The sequence below is a fragment of the Salvelinus namaycush genome, chromosome 30, assembly GCF_016432855.1.
Source record: "Salvelinus namaycush isolate Seneca chromosome 30, SaNama_1.0, whole genome shotgun sequence".
Taxonomy (NCBI): Eukaryota; Metazoa; Chordata; class Actinopteri; order Salmoniformes; family Salmonidae; genus Salvelinus; species Salvelinus namaycush.
Genome location: NC_052336.1, coordinates 24761924 through 24783974, shown reverse-complemented (window position 1 = coordinate 24783974; position 22051 = coordinate 24761924). Strand labels below are relative to the sequence as shown.

The following is a 22051-nucleotide window of genomic DNA, read 5'->3' as shown; positions in this document are numbered from 1 at the left end:
TACAGTGCTGTCAGCGTGCCATTTGGCAGCCCTGTCCTGCTAATGAATATTATGCATCTTTGGATGCAAGGGAAAAAATAACATCCATCTGTTCACAACCATTCAGGGTGTCACATCAAAACAGGGATGTCTGGATTATGCATCTAGAAAATGGTGTCCCTCTAATGTTTGTTTTACTATGTTTTCTTTTTTACATAATCACAATATGTTTTCCTTTGTTCTGCAATGGATCTGAGAAGCCTTTCCCTTTATATGGTGATACAAAACAAACCTGTAGTATGGAACCCAGGATGCAGAAAAGGTATGAGCAAGGGGTTTAGAGTTTGACTTTCAAAAGCTTGGAAAGTTGGAAAAATACATTCTGGCTTACTGTCAGGACTGTAAAACTGAATTCCCCAACAACATTGTGCATTTAGTAGAGACACTAAAATCGACAACCTCAAATGCCTTCCATGTTGCGCCTCTCTTTCTCTGAAGGGGCTTGTTTGTGCCTCATAGTGTGACGGCCAATTGAAGCCCTCTCACCTTCAGACCTCATCACAGATGCAGGGCTGAGTGACAGCCCCCAGGATGCACCCTGCTTTGGAAATTTCCATTAACCTTGTTCTGTGGCTCACAGAATCACTCAGTTAAAGAGTGAGCTGTTTCTGTTGTGGGGACTAGAGCTGTGAGGAATTGGCTGCCAGAGAGCAACTGTATAGTACACGTATGTGATACTGTGAATAGGTGTGTGTTATGAGAGTATGTGTATGCATGTAGAAAGAGAGTGAAAGAAAATACTAGTATTTATTTGCTCATTTCATTGGTGGTGGATGAGGTGAGTTCCCCCACAAAGTAAAGCCCTTTGAGGTTACATAAAAATACAATTAATTATTATGCGTTTGAATCTATCTTTTGTGTATTTGTGTTCATGTGTGTCTTTCTTTGACTCAGTATTACGGTAGTGAAAATGTGTGCATTTGTTTCATGTGTCTGATTAGCTAATCTGGTGTATAGTTGTATTACGTGTTTTCTGCGCGCGTGCTTTGATGGTGTGTGTGAGTGGGTGTGTATTTTAAGGCATATGGCTTAATGATATCTCCTCTCTGGCTTTTGTTCTGTGTTTATTTGGAGAGCGTTTCCTGAAACTCCCTGGGGTGCGTTTGATCTGACTCAACCTCTGAGCCTAGCAAAACGCATCGCTTCTCACGTGGAACAAACCACAGACAAGGAGCATTCACTTCACATTCTCCTAATGGTTTCTAAATACTAAACTACCCTGATCCACACACACAGATCTGGGTCTAGTGCTTACTGGGCCTGACACTCTGGGAAGTGCATAAAATATATGCGCTACCAAAAATAGTGTACTATTTGTATCAGTTAATAACAATTTAACATACAGTATAAAGGCTCTGGGAATTTTAGGACGTTTCAATTCACAGCTGCTCAGCATACAGTCGCACTACATTCTTCATAATATGTATAACACTAACATTACATAAATAACACGTAAACTATGTGAATCCCATTCTCTCGTGAATTATCTAGAAGGTCTCAGGGCATCACCTAGCTGTATTATCACGTGACACATTTAAATGCATAGCATCAAGCTTGCTGAACAGTCAAATCTAAATGTAACCCCCACAATCGCCATTCTAATGCAGTGTTAATGTGTATTATTCTATTCACCGTTACACCACAGCGGCATCTAGCTGCACTGCCCTTTTCCATTCAGACGTTAATTCAGAATATTTTAGCAGGTCTAGTCTAATGTATCATGGAATGGTCTTATGTAGTGTGCCTTTAAGTGCATTGGAGACATGACGATGCTAAGAGTATCTCAGCCGAAATGGGAGCACAAAAAAAATCAACCGTAGATTCCATGTGAAAGCTCAGCGCGCCCACGCACGCAGGCGCCGCCCCCCCCACAGACCAAAGGGTTATAGTGATGTAAAGGCAACGAGACAGCCGCTCCACGCGCTTGTGAGCATTATGCAATCCCCTCCCAGCGTGCTCTCCCAACGACGCAAACCGTAGCCCCGTTCCAGGGTGAAAGGCTTGAGAAGGTACCGGAGCTCCAACCTCTGCTCCGGGGTGAGCTGCTTAGCTGAGCATTTGCGTCATGAATAAAACTGAGGTGAGATAGCTTTCCTCCTGCATGAATCTACAGTCTAAACTCAAGATCAATTATGTAAACTCCTGATCTCTCTCCTTCCCCATTGATTTTTTTTACCTCTTGTTTGAGCCTTGTGGCCCCCGCATATCAACACAGGTTTGGAATAATACATCAAAGTTTGTCCTAGCAAGTAAGAATATATGACATCTGAATCAATGATATATATAATTATGCAGACTCATGTATACATGCCGAGGGTATATAGTAGTCTGCAGTAGTGCCCTTAGAGCAGGTTAACTATTTAAGCAAGGCCCGTGGAGGTGTGGTATATGGCTAATATACCACGGCTGAGGGCTGTTTTTATGCACAACGCAACACCTGGATACAGCCCTCAGCCGTGGTATATTGTCCATATAAAACAAACCCCTGAGGTGCTTTATTGCTATTATAAACTGCTCGCCAACATCATTAGAACAGTAAACAAGTTATTTTGAGTCGTACCCTTGGTATATTGTCTACACATGGCTGGAATGCTGTTTCAGCCAATCAGCATCCAGGACCCAAACTACACAGTTTATAAGGTGAATTATAGCAGAGAGGAAGAGGCGAAGCGAGATGCTTTACTCTGCCCAAAATCTGTCCACGTTAAGCAGATCATTAAGTGAGGAGTTTTTGTATGGGCGGCAATGAGATAGAATTTAGGGTAGAATTTAGTCAAGATAAAAATAAGTGAGGCTTATTTGATCTAATAGAAATTTTGTAATGTTAAGAGTGTACTGATATACACTGAGTGTACAAAACATTACGAACACCTTCCTAATATTGAGTTGTTGACACAAACCGGTGTGCATGGCATCTACTACCATACCCCGTTCAAAGGCACTTAAAACTTTTGTCTTGCCCATTCACCGTCTGAATGGCACACATTCACAATCCATGTCTCAATTGTCTCAAGGTTTAAAAATCATTCTTTACACTGATTGAAGTGACATCCTGGCTACTTTGAGAAAAAACACTTAATATTCGAGTTGTTCCCTGAAATTCGAGACTGTCTATGCATATTCATGAGGCTAGCACTCACTCTCCATTGGATACAGGTAGTTGACGTCAACACTCCTCATAGAATATTCAAAAAGTATTATGCATCAACCAATACAAAAAGAGGAATAGGTAGGAGCTTGACAGCCTGCCGTTCTGCTCTGTGGACAGCGAATCCCATTGTTAGGGCGGAGACACAAGCATCTCGTCGTTATATCTAGTATTTCTGATTATAGTGATGGCCAAACATGGCTGGTCACATGGGAATGGGAGTCGAACCTGATTGGAGTATCTCATGCTGACGTTCCTCTGATCCTGGCGGGGTACGTAGCGTTTGATTGGGTCGATGTCTTGGGGGCTGATCAGCTCATCCACTGGAAAAGAGACATGGCAGAGTGGAAGGGTGAACACGGAGAGCACACTAAAATTTTCCAACTGATACACTGGACATACACCCCATAAAATGACTTTTCCTTACAAAAAGTCCTTACTTGGTAATGAGAACCCTGTAACCTGAGAGCAACTTCTAACATACAACAAATACATATGTTGAACTGAATATCTGAACTCCGTGACCTCTGCAGTCTGACGTGACAACAGTATAGTGAACACCCCAGCGAGCATGCTCTCTAGAAGAATACCTCTCCAGCCAGAGGTCAGAGAACAGAAGGTATTTGACAGTGAGGTGAGGTCAGTGAAGGGAAGACAGACAGAGAGACTGACCCAGCAGCCTGGCGATGTTGAAGAGGGCCTGGCCCCACAGGAACAGCGTGCCATCTTGGCCTGTGTTGGCAGGGAAACGCTTCTGGCTCCCGTGCTTCTTCTGCTCCGCCTCCACAAAGTCGGCAGGTACGCGGTAGTACTTCGGGATGACAGCATGGCCTGACCCACGACACACAGGACGGGAGATAGATACACTTTACTGTGCTGGGTGATTACAAACATGTCGAATAGAGGGCACTAATGGAATTTCCAGGAGGTTGATACATCGAAAGGAGTGCAGTTTATGTGTCTGCTGCTCAGGAGAAAGGAGTGCAGTTTATGTGTCTGCTGCTCAGGAGAAAGGAGTGCAGTTTATGTGTCTGCTGCTCAGGAGAAAGGAGTGCAGTTTATGTGTCTGCTGCTCAGGAGAAAGGAGTGCAGTTTATGTGTCTGCTGCTCAGGAGAAAGGAGTGCAGTTTATGTGTCTGCTGCTCAGGAGAAAGGAGTGCAGTTTATGTGTCTGCTGCTCAGGAGAAAGGAGTGCAGTTTATGTGTCTGCTGCTCAGGAGAAAGGAGTGCAGTTTATGTGTCTGCTGCTCAGGAGAAAGGAGTGCAGTTTATGTGTCTGCTGCTCAGGAGAAAGGAGTGCAGTTTATGTGTCTGCTGCTCAGGAGAAAGGAGTGCAGTTTATGTGTCTGCTGCTCAGGAGAAAGGAGTGCAGTTTATGTGTCTGCTGCTCAGGAGAAGGGAGTGCAGTTTATGTGTCTGCTGCTCAGGAGAAAGGAGTGCAGTTTATGTGTCTGCTGCTCAGGAGAAAGGAGTGCAGTTTATGTGTCTGCTGCTCAGGAGAAAGGAGTGCAGTTTATGTGTCTGCTGCTCAGGAGAAAGGAGTGCAGTTTATGTGTCTGCTGCTCAGGAGAAAGGAGTGCAGTTTATGTGTCTGCTGCTCAGGAGAAGGGAGTGCAGTTTATGTGTCTGCTGCTCAGGAGAAAGGAGTGCAGTTTATGTGTCTGCTGCTCAGGAGAAAGGAGTGCAGTTTATGTGTCTGCTGCTCAGGAGAAAGGAGTGCAGTTTATGTGTCTGCTGCTCAGGAGAAAGGAGTGCAGTTTATGTGTCTGCTGCTCAGGAGAAGGGAGTGGTAGTTATCTATTCAAAGGTATCTTAACAGACACACGTGAAGAAATGTCACATTTCCAAGATGGAACGCACCGGGAGTACAATACTTTCTCTGCATAACAAATGCAAAGACACCACAAAGCCAAAGGAGGTGACAACCACTGAGATGTATTCCTAAAGCAGCATGCATGCTTCAGAGGTTATTGGCTCCCCAGATTCTTTTAATGTGGTTTCTTTACTGGGGGAAAAAATACAGCTTGGTGTGAAGGCTGATATAAAAGCCTGGTCCTTAAAATATGTGAACAGCTTTCGTGCACTCAGCATGTGGGAGATGAATATGGATGGATATTGTAATGTGTATAATATGAAAATAACAGTAATCTTTGCAACCAAAATGTGTATGTTTCTCAAAAAACTCCCACGGATGTCAGCTTGAATGTGTATGTGAGGGGGACTAATAAGTGTTTCCCCTATATTAATTTAGCAGCTGTGGCCCACCACTGCTGAATTGTTGCCACCGCCGCAACAAACCTGATGTAATTTTGTACAATAAAAATATTCCTGCTGAGATACGCTTTTAAATGGATAGTCGTTGGCTCTAACAGCTAGCATGTCATTATGCTGCTAACGCTAGTAGCAGTTCACCCTCCCAGTAACAATGCACCCCCCCACCCTTGACACCACTGCTGAAAAACATCCTAGGGGAAACACTGCTAGAGTAATTGAGTGTGTATGTGCATGTGCGTGGCAGTATATGTGCACAGTAGTTCCATAAGAACACAGATCACCAAGGGAGGAGGAAAACTCACCCTCAAAAGATTGAAAAATTATAGGCGTTAACAGGTCTTGGTATTCTTTGACTTGGGCGTTGTTCCCCCTGAAGACCCCTGGAAATCAAATACAGGTGAGTAGAGGAGACCGTAAAGTGGCTAAAAAGTGGCAGATATTCAAGTTCTATGTAACTCAATACTCACAACACTTTGAAGACAATATTAACATCACAACTATCGTGATGTTTACTGTGTACGACTCACCATCAATCATCATGAAGATGAAAAATATGGGAAACTCGCATTCAATTCCATCAAAAAGCTGAAATAGAAAAGAACATTCGATTTTCATAAAAGTGTCTTTGAAGAAATGAAAAAAAAGAAATAACACAGAGAAGGTCACTCGTTTCCTAAACGCGAAAGAGAAATAAACATGGCATGCAAGTGCATTAATCTCAAAATATATTGCTTTGTGTCAGTGGTTGCATATTGAACACAATAGAAATGCTCAGCTTTTAGAATAAATGCAGCTCATAGCAAGTGAAGGGCCTGTCCCAAAACACACACTTAAAACACTTAACAGGTGAAGACTGGCGAGTTCGCTGTCCAATTCTAACAGTTTAACAGACGCAAAAACAATTACTTCTGAGATGCTATCAGAGTCCCAGCCAACCAGAAACTCCATTACATAGCTTTAGACTTCCTACCTTGCCACCCATACCCATAAATCATCTGGGGTTGAAATTAAAAACAAGCCAAATGTAGAGATGTTTGTATAGCGAAACAGCAATTTATTCATTTCAATAATTCCAAGGAGAAACTTCAACAGTAACTGTGAGGACGTAATAAGTCTTAAGTACATGTTTTGTTGTTATTAATCGTTTGTCAGATAGTGTCCTTGGTTCTGTTCTGTTTTCATGTAGCATTCACAAACCAAAGGCAACATAAATCATTTTAACTTAGTGGATCAATTACCCGAGGACACACTAAAAGAACACTGAATGAAACAGACCAAAGGATAAATCTGCATTACGTCAACAATCCTTCTTCAAAATTGACTAGCTCTCAGACAGTCACCTAAGGAATCTTTTTGGGACCAAAGCAGCAGCACACTTTCGTGGTATGCTTGGCTTCCTCGCCTTCAGAGAGGAGGAGCATAACGACTCCTGAAATGTAATTAAGACTTTGTTATCGCCGTCTCCCATCTCCGCAGACAATCTCCATGGCAATAGGAGATAAGAGAGTGACTACAACGTAATGAAATAAAGGCTGTTAATTGGAGTGGTCACACATTTCCCAGGCTGCAGTTTGGCTGTTATAGCAGAGATAACAGGGACCGCTTCAGCCATCAGTCCATCAAATCAAAAGAAATCTAACATATGATTCCCCCCAGCCATCTCTATTCTCCATCTCTATTCTTGTATTTTGTTATCAGCTTTACCAAAGCTATGTTGCATACCGTACTGCGAGTTGTTTGTCATCGCTCAAGGGTTAGGCTGACACAGCTGGGTCATGCTAGTGTGTGTGAGTGAGTGCGTGCTTGCGTGTCTGTGCCAGTAGAGATGAGGTATAAAATGATGGAGATATTTAATAAAATGTTACAGGGATGGAGAGAGCAGTCACTGAGGCCTACATCTGCAGTAAACACCAGCTATCCCAGGAGCCTCAGCTATTCCACAGATTATAAAACTCTATATTGTACGACAGGATGCACTCCTTCACCTGTAGCGGGTAACGTTACAGACTTTTGAAAATCTGACAAGATAAGCGTTTTCAAATTGAATAAACCTGCAATCAATGCCCTCCCACCTGAAACAGCATATTTCAGCAATAAAATATGATGTACAACGTCCTTCGTGATCCCATACATGTGACTTCTAGCTATTTGAGTGGGCAGCAAGAAGAGGTTATGCATGTGCAGAGAACCATTCCATCTATAATGTTATGTAATGGCCTACTACATTACCTACTGTAATGGATGAGATTTCAAAATGATTCATCACGAGGCATTTTATAGTGTAATATCCAGCTTCCATTTCCCAAAATGGTCTGACTGGGACCTGTTGATTGCACCTAGTCTAAATCCTATAATGAAACTTTAAAGTTTAGTGGCTCAGATTATTCCCATATTTCCTCCCTTTGTGTTTCCCCCTGTTAAATCCAAGCTCATTAATTCTGGGAGGTCAGTGCTGCGGCTAATGCAATGATTTGCTCAGTGTTAAGTAGCTGCCCTGCTCCAAATTCACACTCTGCAGGCACAGCAGCTAATCCTGAAGTTAATATGCCTTCAGTTGGGATTTATCAACGGCAGAGCAGGCACATTTGCGTGGCTTCTGTCGTGGCAAAACAAAATCTGGATTAACCCTTTACACTTGTACCCGTATACGGGTTGACAATGGCAGATTTGGGCCCTGATTGGAACGCAGTGGCTGTACAGTAACATGCAATACACGACCACAGAGCTCAGTGTCTCCACTTCACAGCGCTGTATGGGTTTTGACTGACAGCCGTTCTGAACGCGACAAGAAGTTGCCTCATCCCTCACGCTAAATTTGGCAACTTGGCAAAAAAAATGTCTGAGTGAGGGAAAGGCTGTAAATTATGAGGACTCTATGTATTTTTACGGATGAGACGTTGAGGATAAGGTAATACCGCTTTGATGTCATACAAGCAAGCCAAAACACCTCAGAGTTTGTCCACATTTCCATCTTGTAAGAATAATTTGGACACTGTGCTAACAAACCTCCAAACGAGCTTCAATGCCATACAACACTCCTTCCATGGCCACCAACTGCTTTTACATGCTAGTAAAACTAAGTGCATGCTCTTCAACCAATTGCTGCCCGCACCCTCCCGCCCGCCTAGCATCACTACTCTGGACAGTTCTGACTTAGAATATGTGGACAACTACAAATACCTAGGTGTCTGGTTTGACTGTAAACTCTCCTTCCAGACTCACATTAAGCATCTCAAATCCAAAATTACATCTAGAATCGGCTTCCTATTTCGCAACAAAGCTTCCTTCACTCATGCTGCCAAACATACCCTCGTAAAACTGACCATCCTACCGATCCTTGACTTTGGTGATGTCATTTCCAAAAAAGCTTCTAACACTCTACTCAGCAAACTGGATGAAGTCGATCACAGTGCCATCCGTTTTATTACCAAAGCCCCATTTACTACCCACCACTGCGACCTGTATGCCCTCGTTGGCTGGCCCTCGCTACATATTCGTCGCCAAACCCACTGGCTCCAGGTCATCTTTAAGTCTTTGCTAGGTAAAGCCCCGCCTTATCTCAGCTCACTGGTCACCATAGCAGCACCCACCCGTAGCACACGCTCCAGCAGGTATATTTCACTGGTCATCCCCAAAGCCAACACTTCCTATGGCACCCTTTCCTTTCAGTTCTCTGCTGCCAATGACTGGAACGAATTGCAAAAATCTCTGAAGCTGGAGACTTATATCTCCCTCACTAACTTTAAGCATCAGCTCTCAGAGCAGCTTAGCGATCACTGTACCTGTACACAGCCAATCTGTAAATAGCACACCCAACTACCTCAACCCCATATTGTTATTTATCCTCTTGCTCTTTTGCACCCCAGTATCTCCACTTGCACATCATCATAATCTGCACATCTATCACTCCAGTGTTATTGCTAAATTGTAATTATTTCACCTCGATGGCCTATTTATTGCCTTACCTCCCTACTCTTCTACATTTGCACACACTGTACATAGATTTCTCTATTGTGTTATTGACTGTACGTTTGTTTATCCCATGTGTAACTCTGTGTTGTTGTTTTTGTCGCACTGCTTTGCTAGATCTTGGCCAGGTCGCAGTTGTAAATGAGAACTTGTTCTCAACTGGCCTACCTGGTTAAATAAAGGAGAAATAAATTAAAAATAATATTTTAAGATAATACACAACGCAGAGGACTAGAGGTCAATAGGGAATTAACAATCAATGGAATGGTTTTTCAGTTCAACATCTGGTTAGAATCTGTGTAGGGATTTCAGTCCTGGACTCATAGCTACATGTGGTAATATCTCATTGGTCTGAATCGTCTATACATTGAGCCTGAAACAGGATACTTGTTATTTGCCCATTGGCCCAATTTTACTGCAAAGAATTCTAATTGGTCAACCACAGGCTAGGGTTGGGGGTTATAAATTACATCCCGTCACTTTGTTCTGTGGAGAATCATTGAGGACAGGAAACAATGAACATCGACCATCTACTTCCCAGCATAACATCTATGATTTTATTTTATTTTAAATAAACCTATTTTTTTCTCCCCTTGATTTGCTCTGGGGTCTGTGTTACTGAAGAATAACATCAACTGCTAGCTATCTCATAAAACTCATGTAATATGTAGTGTCAACATTTATAATCACTATGTTTGATGTGCAGTTACAAGATGACATGGTGTTATATCCTGAACAGAATGAGCCTGTTTGTTGTAGAAACTTTGCCACGGACCACACATCAGAATGCAATTGTGTCTCCAGTCTATTCGCACCAAAATTACTATCTGCTTCTCTGAATTCACTAGTATTTGTATTTGTAGTGAAATCCTAAAACTAAGATCATATTTTATAATTTAGATAGTCCTTTTGTCAATAGACATTTTTTTCAAATTATGCCGACCATGTCAGGTGAACTGTTGTGTCCTCACTTTAAGTCTAATAATTTCCCCATAATTTCCAAACTGTTCCCTTTGAATTGCTACCATTGTTATGCATATGCTTTCCGTATTTCTTATGTAAGAAACACTTCAATTTAGCCTTATTTATAATAGGCCAATTCCCGAAGAGCGTAAGGGGTTTTAAGAGCTGAAATGGAAAAAGTCAAGTCAGAATAGCGCATATTAGTCATCACAATCAGTCTGCAGGGTTGGCTTTTAAACCAAACCACAGACCTTCATCTCAGCCGGTTTGTAGTGTCTCCTATTCTCGTCTTCATTTGCGGTCCTGTAGCCGTCACGCAGGAAGCGCTTGAAGCCGTACTTCCCCTTTAGCTTGCGCACCACCTTGTCCAGGGTCTGACTGTAGAGGGCGTCGTCATCCACAGCGAACGCAGGGTAACTGATGCAGGGCAGGAGGGCAGCGTCCGTATTCTGTATTAGGGTTCAAAGAAGGTTTAAAATGCATAGCATTTAAAACACAGATACCCGTTTTTGATCATTTCCTAAGTCAACCCTTCACCCCCATGTGCCAGCTGTCTTCAGGTAGTTAGTAAAGGGTTAAGAGACTAAGGGACCCTCTCTCTCTCTCTCTGCTAATGGCCACTTTCCAACATTAAAGAGGCTGACATTTAACACATTAGTCAGAGACTCATATACACTGCTCAAAAAAATAAAGGGAACACTAAAATAACACATCCTAGATCTGAATGAATGAAATATTCTTATTAAATACTTTTTTCTTTACATAGTTGAATGTGCTGACAACAAAATCACACAAAAATGATCAATGGAAATCAAATGTATCAACCCATGGAGGTCTGGATTTGGAGTCGCACTCAAAATTAAAGTGGAAAACCACACTACAGGCTGACCCAACTTTGATGTAATGTCCTTAAAACAAGTCAAAATGAGACTCAGTAGTGTGTGTGGCCTCCACGTGCCTGTATGACCTCCCTACAACGCCTGGGCATGCTCCTGATGAGGTGGCGGATGGTCTCCTGAGGGATCTCCTCCCAGACCTGGACTAAAGCATCCGCCAACTCCTGGACAGTCTGTGGTGCAACGTGGCGTTGGTGGATGGAGCGAGACATGATGTCCCAGATGTGCTCAATTGGATTCAGGTCTGGAGAACGGGCGGGCCAGTCCATAGCATCAATGCCTTCCTCTTGCAGGAACTGCTGACACACTCCAGCCACATGAGGTCTAGCATTGTCTTGCATTAGGAGGAACCCAGGGCCAACCGCACCAGCATATGGTCTCACAAGGGGTCTGAGGATCTCATCTCGGTACCTAATGGCAGTCAGGCTACCTCTGGCGAGCACATGGAGGGCTGTGCGGCCCCCCAAAGAAATGCCACACCACACCATGACTGACCCACCGCCAAACCGGTCATCCTGAAGGATGTCGCAGGCAGCAGAACGTTCTCCACGGCGTCTCCAGACTCTGTCACGTCTGTCACATGTGCGTGTGAACCTGCTTTCATCTGTGAAGAGCACAGGGCGCCAGTGGCGAATTTGCCAATCTTGGTGTTCTCTGGCAAATGCCAAACGTCCTGCACGGTGTTGGGCTGTAAGCACAACCCCCACCTGTGGACGTCGGGCCCTCATACCACCCTCATGGAGTCTGTTTCTGACCGTTTGAGCAGACACATGCACATTTGTGGCCTGCTGGAGGTCATTTTGCAGGGCTCTGGCAGTGCTCCTCCTTGCACAAAGGCGGAGGTAGCGGTCCTGCTGCTGGGTTGTTGCCCTCTTACGGCCTGTAAGAGGCCCTCTGGCCTCCTCCACGTCTCCTGATGTACTTGCCTGTCTCCTGGTAGCGCCTCCATGCTCTGGACACTACGCTGACAGACACAGCAAACCTTCTTGCCACAGCTCGCATTGATGTGCCATCCTGGATGAGCTGCACTACCTGAGCCACTTGTGTGGGTTGTAGACTCCGTCTCATGCTACCACTAGAGTGAAAGCACCGCCAGCATTCAAAAGTGACCAAAACATCAGCCAGGAAGCATAGGAACTGAGAAGTGGTCTGTGGTCACCACCTGCAGAACCACTCCTTTATTGGGGGTGTCTTGCCAATTGCCTATAATTTCCACCTGTTGTCTATTCCATTTGCACAACAGCATGTGAAATTTATTGTCAGTGTTGCTTCCTAAGTGGACAGTTTGATTTCACAGAAGTGTGATTGACTTGGAGTTACATTGTGTTGTTTAAGTGTTCCCTTTATTTTTTTGAGCAGTGTATAATTAAGATGCTCAACGTTTTATTTGCATAAGCCTTGTACTGTACTCCCTCCACCTCCTTCCTCCGCAGCCCTCTCTCACTCCATCCCCACCTCTCCCTCCCATTAGCCCATGTTGTAGATGTAGCGCCAATGCATTTCTTCCATCTCCCCTAATTAAACCAATTAATTTACAGGAGCACTTTTCTGTCTAGTTGCTCTTACTGCCGGAGAAAAATGATTAGCCCCCTCTTTACTGGTGAACTGGGAGACTGGACTGGTCACTGAGCCAATACATCATCAGGTACAGAATGGTATTTAGCAATGAGTGGTTTAATTGTCTTTACTCACGTGGGACCTGGATTCTCTGGGTAGGAGGGAGGACAGTGTCTGTCTGTTCCTGTTGTGGGCATCCAGGTCCACGAAGATGACAGACCAAGAGCAACCCTGCAGACCAACAGAGATGACGAGTCATATTCACTGGTGGTTGTAAGAATGATGCGGGTCAGACAAGGTCTGATATTGATTCGCTGTGGATGAAAATTGTAGCGCTTCCGTTTTGTCACAATGCAAGACTCAACGTAGCCTGCATGCTTACATGTTTGGACATAACGCATATAGGAAACCTGGTTGAACACCGACTTTCATAGCCAATCAGAACTCAAAACATCTAGGACACATTTATATTTATTCCGTCCGTGCTGTTGAACTGTGTCACTAGTGAGCCATGGGACTGCAGGGCATGGATGGCAGCTACTGGCTGTTCCCAGCATGACCTGATATAGGCCTGTCGCACTGCAGCTGTCACCACCACTTCCACTAGCTTCCTGAAAAGAAGCCTTAATACGCAGGAAACATCAAAGTGTCACAACCACGAACACTAGCATTTCTTTACGCCCGCAATAACAACACCTGCTAAATATGTCGATGTGACCAATACAATTTAATATGATTTGATTTTGACACTCGCTCACGCACGGACACACGTACCAATGTGCACGGACACACGTACCAACGTGTACACACACTATATAGCACATTCTCTACATAGCAGAAGACCTGTTTTGTTTACGTTACTGTGAACTCAGCTAGGAGGATGAAGTGCTGCACACACACTCAGAGCCTCCAACGTCTCACCTGCCGCCTCTGCAGAGCAAAACCAGCTACGAAAGCAGCAATATTACAACCTTACTCTTACAAAAGAGTCATCAGTATTGCCTGACCATTTGATATTTTTGAGTACAAAGCTAAAAAGCATTGTGTTTCTATGCTTTGAGCAGTGCGGGGGCACTCCAACCATGAAGGGCCATCCAATCACCTTGATACCACACCATGTTGTTAGACTGCAAACTCTTTGCCCACGGTATGATTACATACCCTCTGTTGAAATGAGGGTCTGAGTGCTTTTTCTGGGCTAGTTTACTGTACCATTTCTGGATTAACACATCTCACAAAATTTCTGTTACAAATGTTCCCGGACACGTTTCTTCACTAACACCTCAACAATGTTCACATTAAGGCAAAAAAAAAGAAAAACGTACTATCTAAGCAGTTTCTGCACAATGCATTATGTATGCTGCTTTCAAACAAGCCAACCAAAGCTTTTAGACATCAGAGTGACTCAACAGGCCTGCTTGAGTGATTTACTGTACATACTGCAGGGTTTGGTGGAATGGGATGTAAAGGATTGTGACAGCACAGAACGTGGTCTCCACTGTGACCTACGCTTCTTAGTACCGCACCTTTATTGAGCCAGCCAACCAGAGCCATCCTGGCTGGCTGGCTCTGGCTGGTCCTGGCTAGACGGCTCTGGCTGGTCCTGGCTGGACGGCTCTGGCTGGTCCTGGCTGGACGGCTCTGGCTGCTCCTGTCTGGCGGAAGGCTCTAGCGGCTCCTGTCTGGCGGAAGGCTCTAGCGGCTCCTGTCTGGCGGAAGGCTCTAGCGGCTCCTGTCTGGCGGAAGGCTCTAGCGGCTCCTGTCTGGCGGAAGGCTCTAGCGGCTCCTGTCTGGCGGAAGGCTCTAGCGGCTCCTGTCTGGCGGAAGGCTCTAGCGGCTCCTGTCTGGCGGAAGGCTCTAGCGGCTCCTGTCTGGCGGAAGGCTCTAGCGGCTCCTGTCTGGCGGAAGGCTCTAGCGGCTCCTGTCTGGCGGAAGGCTCTAGCGGCTCCTGTCTGGTGGAAGGCTCTAGCGGCTCCTGTCTGGCAGACGGCTCTGAAGGCTCAGGACAGACGGGCGGCTTTGAAGGCTCAGTACAGACGGGCGGCTCTGAAGGCTCAGGACAGACGGGCGGCTTTGAAGGCTCAGTACAGACGGGCGGCTTTGAAGGCTCAGTACAGACGGGCAGCTCTGATGGCTCGGGACAGACGGACAGCGCTAAGCAGGCAGGCAGCTCAGACAGCGCTGGGCAGGCAGGCAGCTCAGACAGCGCTGGGCAGGCAGGCAGCTCAGACAGCGCTGGGCAGGCAGGCAGCTCAGACAGCGCTGGGCAGGCAGACAGTTCAGACAGCGCTGGGCAGGCAGGCAGCTCAGACACTGGCTGCGCTGGAGAGGAGGAAGGCTCTGACAGCGCTGGACAGGTGGGAGCAACTGGAGAGAGAAGACGGAGAGACAGCCTGGTGCGGGGGGCTGCCACCGGAGGACTGGTACGTGGAGGTGGCACCGGAAAAACCGGACCGTGAAGGAGGACACGCGCTCTTGAGCACCGAGCCTGCCCAACCTTACCAGGTTGAATGGTCCCCGTAGCCCTGCCAGTGCGGCGAGGTAGAAAAACCCGCACTGGGCTATGCTGGCGAACCGGGGACACCATTTGTAAGGCTGGTGCCATGTACGCCGGCCCGAGGAGACGCACTGGAGGCCAGATGCGTTGGGCTGGCTTCATGACACCCGGCTCGATGCCCAACCTAGCCCGGCCAGTGCGGCAAGGTGGAATAGCCCGCACTGGACTAAGCACGCGTACTGGGGACACCGTGCGCTTTACCGCATAACACGGTGTCTGACCAGTACGACGCCCTCTCACTCCACGGTAAGCACGGGGAGTTGGCTCAGGTATCCTACCCGGCTTTGCCACACTCCGCGTGTGCCCCCCCCCCGCAATAAATTTTTGGGTCTGACTCTCGGGCTCCCAACCGCGTCGCCGCGCTGCCTCCTCATACCAGCGCCTCTCTGCCTTCGCTGCCTCCAACTCCGCCTTGGGACGGCGATATTCCCCTGGCTGAGCCCAGGGTCCTTTGCCGTCCAGGATCTCCTCCCAAGTCCACGAGTCCTGTGTCCTCGGTCTCTGCTGCTGCTGCTGTCTGTTCCCACTCTGCTTGATCCTTTTGGGGTGGGTGTTTCTGTAACGGTCGTCATAGTCGTTCTCCTCCTCAGACGAGGAGGAGCATGGATCGGACCAACACGCAGAGTGGGTAGTGCTCATGATAATTTATTAAATCGAAACTGAACACTAACATGAAACAAAATAACAAAATGAATACAACCGACAACAGTCCCGTGTGGCACGAATACAAACACGGAAACAAACACCCACAACACACACGTGAAACCCAGGCTGCCTAAGTATGATTCTCAATCAGGGACAACGATTGACAGCTGCCTCTGATTGAGAATCATACCCGGCCGAACACAAACATCCCAACATAGAAAATCACACATAGACAAACCCACCCAACTCACGCCCTGACCAACTAAATAAATACAAGACAAAAGAAAACAGGTCAGGAACGTGACACAAAGTGGGATTAAAATGGATTTAATTGTAATTTTTGTCAACAATCTACACAAAATATACAAAAAACAATTATGAAAAATAAAACATGAATATATCTTGATATCTTATTCAACCCCGAGTCAATAAATGTTAGAATCACCTTTGGCTGTGATTACAGCGGGAGTCTTTCTGGGTAAATCTCTAAGAGCTTTCCACAACATTTGCCCTTTATCCTTTTCAAAGATTCTTCAAGCTCTTTCAAATTGGTTATTGATCATTGCTAGACAACCATTTTTCAGGTCTTGCTATAGATTTTCAAGCAGATTTAAGTCAAAACTAACTCGGCCACTCAGGAACATTCACTGTCTTCTTGGTAAGGAACTCCAGTGTAGATTTGGCCTTGTGTTTTAGGTTACTGTCCTGCTGAAAGGTGAATTCATATGCCAGTGTCTTGTGGAAAGCAGACTGAACCAGTTTTTCCTCTAGGATTTTCATCTTATCCAGAAAAACTCCCCAGTCCTTAATGATTACAAGCATACCCATAACATGATAGTAATGTGTTGTATTTTCCCCAAACATAACACTTTGTTTCAGGACAAAAGGTTAATTGCTTTGCCACATTTGTTGCGGATTACTTTAGTGCCTTGTTGCAAACAGGATGCATGTTTTGGAATATTTTTATTCTGTACAGGCTTCCTTCTTTTCACTCTGTCAATTAGGTTAGTATTGTGCATTAACTACATTATTGTTGATCCATCCTCAGTTTTCTCCTATCACAGCCATTAAACCTCTGAAATCCCCGAGCGGTTTCCTTCCTCTCTGGCAACTGAGTTAGGAAGGACGCCTGCATCTTTGTAGTGACTGGGTGTATTGATACAGCATCCAAAGTGTAATTAATAACGTCATACTCAAAGGGATATTTAATGTCTTTTTATAATTTTTTAACTCATCTACCAATAGGTACCCTTTGTGAGGCCTTGGAAAGCCTCCCTGGTCTTTATGGTTGAATCAGTATTTGAAATTCACTGCACGAGGGTCCTAATTGTATGTGTGGGGTACAGAGATGAGGTACAGTAGTCATTCAAAAATCATGTTAAACTCAATTATTGCATTTTGCAACTTACATTTTTACTCTTGAACTTATTTGGGCATGCCATAACAAAAGGGGTTGAATAGTTACTGACTCCAGACATTTCAGCTTTTCATTATGAAATAATTTGTACAAAATGTAAAAACATCATTCCACTTTGACATTATGGGGTAATGTGTGTAGGCCAGTGACAAAAAAACGATCAATTTAATCCATTTTAAATTCAGGCTCTAACACAGCAAAAATTAGGAAAAGGTCAAGGGGTTGTGAACGCTTTCTGAAGGAACTGTATATCACTATGGGTAAGATATTCTCCTTTCATGGTAGGTTCACATGGGACACAATGTTGTTGTTGTGCTGTATTTGCTTGAAATGCGTCATGCTGTGTGCATGAACGAACAAAATGGAAAAGAAAGAAATCTGTTTTGAGAAAAACAAGAATGCTAAGTGGAAGTTGTTCAGTTTTCCAATCCATTTTGTGTGTCTGTGTTAGTCATAAAGAGGTTAAGATACAGTGAATCTGCAAATGTAGGGCCACAGTTGGACTTGAATTTTAGGATTTATCGCTTTTATGGATAAAGTCTATGGATGTGGCTGCCTTCAACAAGATCTAAAACTCAAACACTTACCAACAAAGACACTGAGCACTTTGGGGCTGCAATAAAGAGCACTTCAGATGGAATATGTTTGTTAGTTACAAACTTGACAGAGAAACTACAACGCCCACCCTCCATCTCCTTCGACCATTGTGGTGGTATCTTGAGATTTTCTGTTTTAATGAACATTATCATGTAAGCACAGTGAGAGAAAAAACAGTGAAAAAAGTGAACTTCTACATTTACCCCAGGTGGGGAAACTGGCTCCACAGTATATATTATAATTCAGAAATGTTCACAAGTTGTTCACTGTTTTCACAAGAAACAGACTGACACACATTTTCTGTTTTGACTGAGTTTGGGCGATTAGGCCTGGCTTGCAGTCGGCGTTCCAATTGATCCCACAGGTGTTCGATGGAGTTGAGGTCAGGGTTCTTCCACACAGATCTCAACAAACCATTTCTGTATGGACCTCTCTTTGTGCACTGGGGCATTGTCATGCTGAAACAGGAAAGGGCCTTCCCTGAACTGTTGCCACAAAGTTGGAAGCACAGAATCGTCTAGAATGGCATTGTATGCTGTAGCGTTATTTCCCGTCACTGGAAACTAAGGGGCCAACCCAAACCTTAAAATTTGGGATAGGAATGAGCTTAAGGATAGGAATGATGATGGTGTCTTAAGAATCGTTGACAGACATGTTCTCCACTTGGTTCTGGAGCTGGTCTCCACCTCCCTGTTTCTTCTTCTTCCCATTAACTATTTTGTTTGACTATAAATGCATGCTTTGTAACCTAACCTTAGACATGGTGATTGGGGTTTGTGTCCCCTTTTTTGTTATTAAAAGGCTTTTTTGCAGAAGTGTTTCCCTATAACATGCCCTGTTAATGTACTGTAATGTTCTGATCAATAAAAATAATAAATTAAAGACAGATTTGGATGGTAGACAAATTTACACAGGGAATACTGCTGTTTATCAGTATTCTGTCACATGATATATGGTGGTATAATTGGTATAATTGCCTGTGTATAGCTGGCTTGATGCTTGGTCCAGAGTGGACTGTTAATGTATAATTAATTTTAATTATACATGAAATCGAAACATTGTATTTATCTACTGACTTTTAGCCATGAACTCCACTGAACTTGCCAATCGGCTCTGAATCCAGTATGAGATGGCTTTGCACAAAGTTGTGGTTTTGTTGAGTCTGACCTTTTGATATTTTTTATTTCTTTATCTTGAATATCTTTGTCCCGTCTTATCCTCCAGTGGCTAGCTATTTTCATAGCTGGCTTGATGAGCGTCTCAACAAGCATGGCATCCAGTTCTCTGTCATCTAATGTGTGACCCCTGACCCCCAGTACTTATCACTAGATGGTCACGCTGCAAAGTGAAACTTTACTTCCTCTAGACAGCATTCCTGTCTTTACTTCCTCTAGACAGCAAAACAAATTAATCCTACAAATGGCTGATCCAGAAAGGAGCAAGGAAATCAAGGAAATGGGAACAGCAGTAATCTATCAAAGCTGTTAGTACATAGATATCTAGCTAGTCAGCCCTGAGTACAACACAAGCCCACTCAATAAAACCCCTGAGTGTATGGTTCACTTTCCACACACAGAAAATGATGATATCAGGTCATTTGCATCACATCACCGGCTTCAAGCTGCATCACATCCACACGCACAATTGGCCCAGCGTCAGCCCGGGTTTGGCCGGGGTAGGCAGTCATTGTAAATAAGAATTTGTTCTTAACTGACTTGCCTAGTTAAATAAAGGTTAAATAATACAATTTAAGTATATATTAAAGAATTTCTGATGAATTCAATCTCTGAGAACTGTTGTGCTATTATCATCTATAAGATCTTGAAGATGGATGGTGATGTAATGGGACTCCCAATTTGAAGCATAAAATCAGTTACACACTATCTATAATGCAATCTTAATGCATCAGACGCTGTTACACCAGAGGTGAATACACAGTTCGGTCATTAAAATCCTAAACTCTTATCTTCAGAGTAAGTGAGGACAATGGCTAGGTCTCTTGACAGAATGTGGATGAAAGTTGGAGAATAAATCAAATACCTGATTCCCAAACAGGTTAAATCCATTGATAGCCTCGAGAGCAGCTTTGGCCAGCCCCACAGAACTGCAAAAGAAAGAACATGTTTCAGAAACCCAATATAAACCTGAAAGCACTGTCTAGGTATTTATAATTGAAATACCATAGGCTACACATTTTCTGTTCTGTTCTATAGCGCCAAGTTACATGCAAGGTTAACATGCACTGGTTACTTTATATTCAGTTGAAGTCGGAAGTTTACATACACCTTAGCAAAATACATTTAAACTCCATTTTTCACAATTCCTGACATTTAAGCCTAGTAAAAATGCCCTGTCTTAGGTCAGTTTGGATCACCACTTTATTTTAAGAATGTGAAATGTCAGAATAATAGAGAGAATGATTTATTTAAGCTTTTATTCCTTTCATCACATTCCCAGTGGGTCAGAAGTTTACATACACTCAATTAGTATTTGGTAGCATTGCCTTCAAATGGTTTAATTTGGGTCAAACATTTCAGATAGCCTTCCACAAGCTTCCCACAATATGTTGGGTGAATTTTGGCCCATTCCTCCTGACAGAGCTGGTGTGACTGAGTCAGGTTTGTAGGCCTCCTTGCTCGCAAACGCATTTTAAGTTCTGCTCACACATTTTCTATGGGATTGAGGTCAAGGCTTTGTGATGGCCACTCCAATACCTTGACTTTGTTGTCCTTAAGCCATTTTGCCACAACTTTGGAAGTATGCTTGGGGTCATTGTCCATTTGGAAGACCCATTTGCAACCAAACATTAACTTCCTGACTGATGTCTTGAGATGTTGCTTCAATATATCCACATACTTTTCGTCCTCATGATGCCATCTATGCTGTGAAGTGCACCAGTCCCTCCTGCAGCAAAGCACCGCCACCACATGATGCTGCCACCCCCGTGCTTCACGGTTGGGATGGTGTTCTTTGGCTTGCAAGCCTTCCCCTTTTTCCTCCAAACATAACAATGGTCTTTATGGCCATTATGGTCATTTTTGTTTCATCAGACGAGAGGACATTTCTCCAAAAAGTACAATCTTTGTCCCCATGTGCAGTTGCAAACCGTAGTCTGGCTTTTTTATGGCGGTTTTGGAGCAGTGGCTTCTTCCTTGCTGAGCGGCCTTTCAGGTTATGTCGATATAGATACTTTTGTACCGGTTTCCTCCAGCATCTTCACAAGGACCTTTGCTGTTGTTCTGGGATTGATTTGCACTTTTCGCACCAAAGTACGTTATCTCTAAGAGACAGAACGCGTCTCCTTCCTGAGCGGTATGACGGCTGCGTGGTCCCATGGTGTTTATACTTGCGTTCTATTGTTTGTACAGATGAATGTGGTACCTTCAGGCGTTTGGAAATTGCTCCCAAGGATGAACCAGACTTGTGGAGGTCTGCAATTCTTTTTCTGGGGTCTTGGCTGATTTATTTTGATTTTCCCATGATGTCAAGCAAAGAGGCACTGAGTTTGAAGGTATGTGTTGAAATACATCCACATATACACCTCCAATTGACTGAAATGATGTAAATGAGCCTATCAGAAGCTTTTATCAGACGGTATTTTTTTCTGGAATTTTCCAAGCTGTTTAAAGGCACAGTCAACTTAGTGTATGTAAACTTCTGACCCACTGGAATTGTGATACAGTGAATTATAAGTGAAATAATCTGTCTGTAAACAATTGTTGGAAAAATTATTTGTGTCATGCACAAAGTACATGTCCTAACCAACTTGCAAAAACTACAGTTTGTTAACAAGAAATTTGTGGAGTGGTTGAAAAATGACTTTTAATAACAACCTAAGTGTGTGAAAACTTCCGACTTCAACTGGAGATACTTTATAAAAGGGGGGTTTGGTTAAACTTTTTATGAACCCCCTATGTACAAGGCACATGACACCTAAAAAAAACACTCCTTGACTTGTAATGAGCTTTACATTTATACTGTAAAGTATA

At 44.0% G+C, this 22051-nt stretch overlaps 1 protein-coding gene across 3 annotated transcripts in view; it reads right to left on the bottom strand.

The window, feature by feature from the left end:
• LOC120025381 (phosphorylase b kinase regulatory subunit beta-like) overlaps positions 1–22051 on the bottom strand; it is a 66663-nt gene that overhangs the window by 26745 nt on the left and 17867 nt on the right. For all 3 annotated transcript variants that reach the window (XM_038969929.1, XM_038969928.1, XM_038969927.1), the window contains 7 exons: positions 20103–20166; positions 12982–13077; positions 10645–10842; positions 5989–6046; positions 5764–5841; positions 3860–4018; positions 3416–3510 (listed from right to left, as the gene is read on the bottom strand). In XM_038969929.1, coding sequence (XP_038825857.1) covers positions 3416–3510; positions 3860–4018; positions 5764–5841; positions 5989–6046; positions 10645–10842; positions 12982–13077; positions 20103–20166 — 748 coding nt within the window. The remainder of the gene's footprint in view (positions 1–3415; positions 3511–3859; positions 4019–5763; positions 5842–5988; positions 6047–10644; positions 10843–12981; positions 13078–20102; positions 20167–22051) is intronic.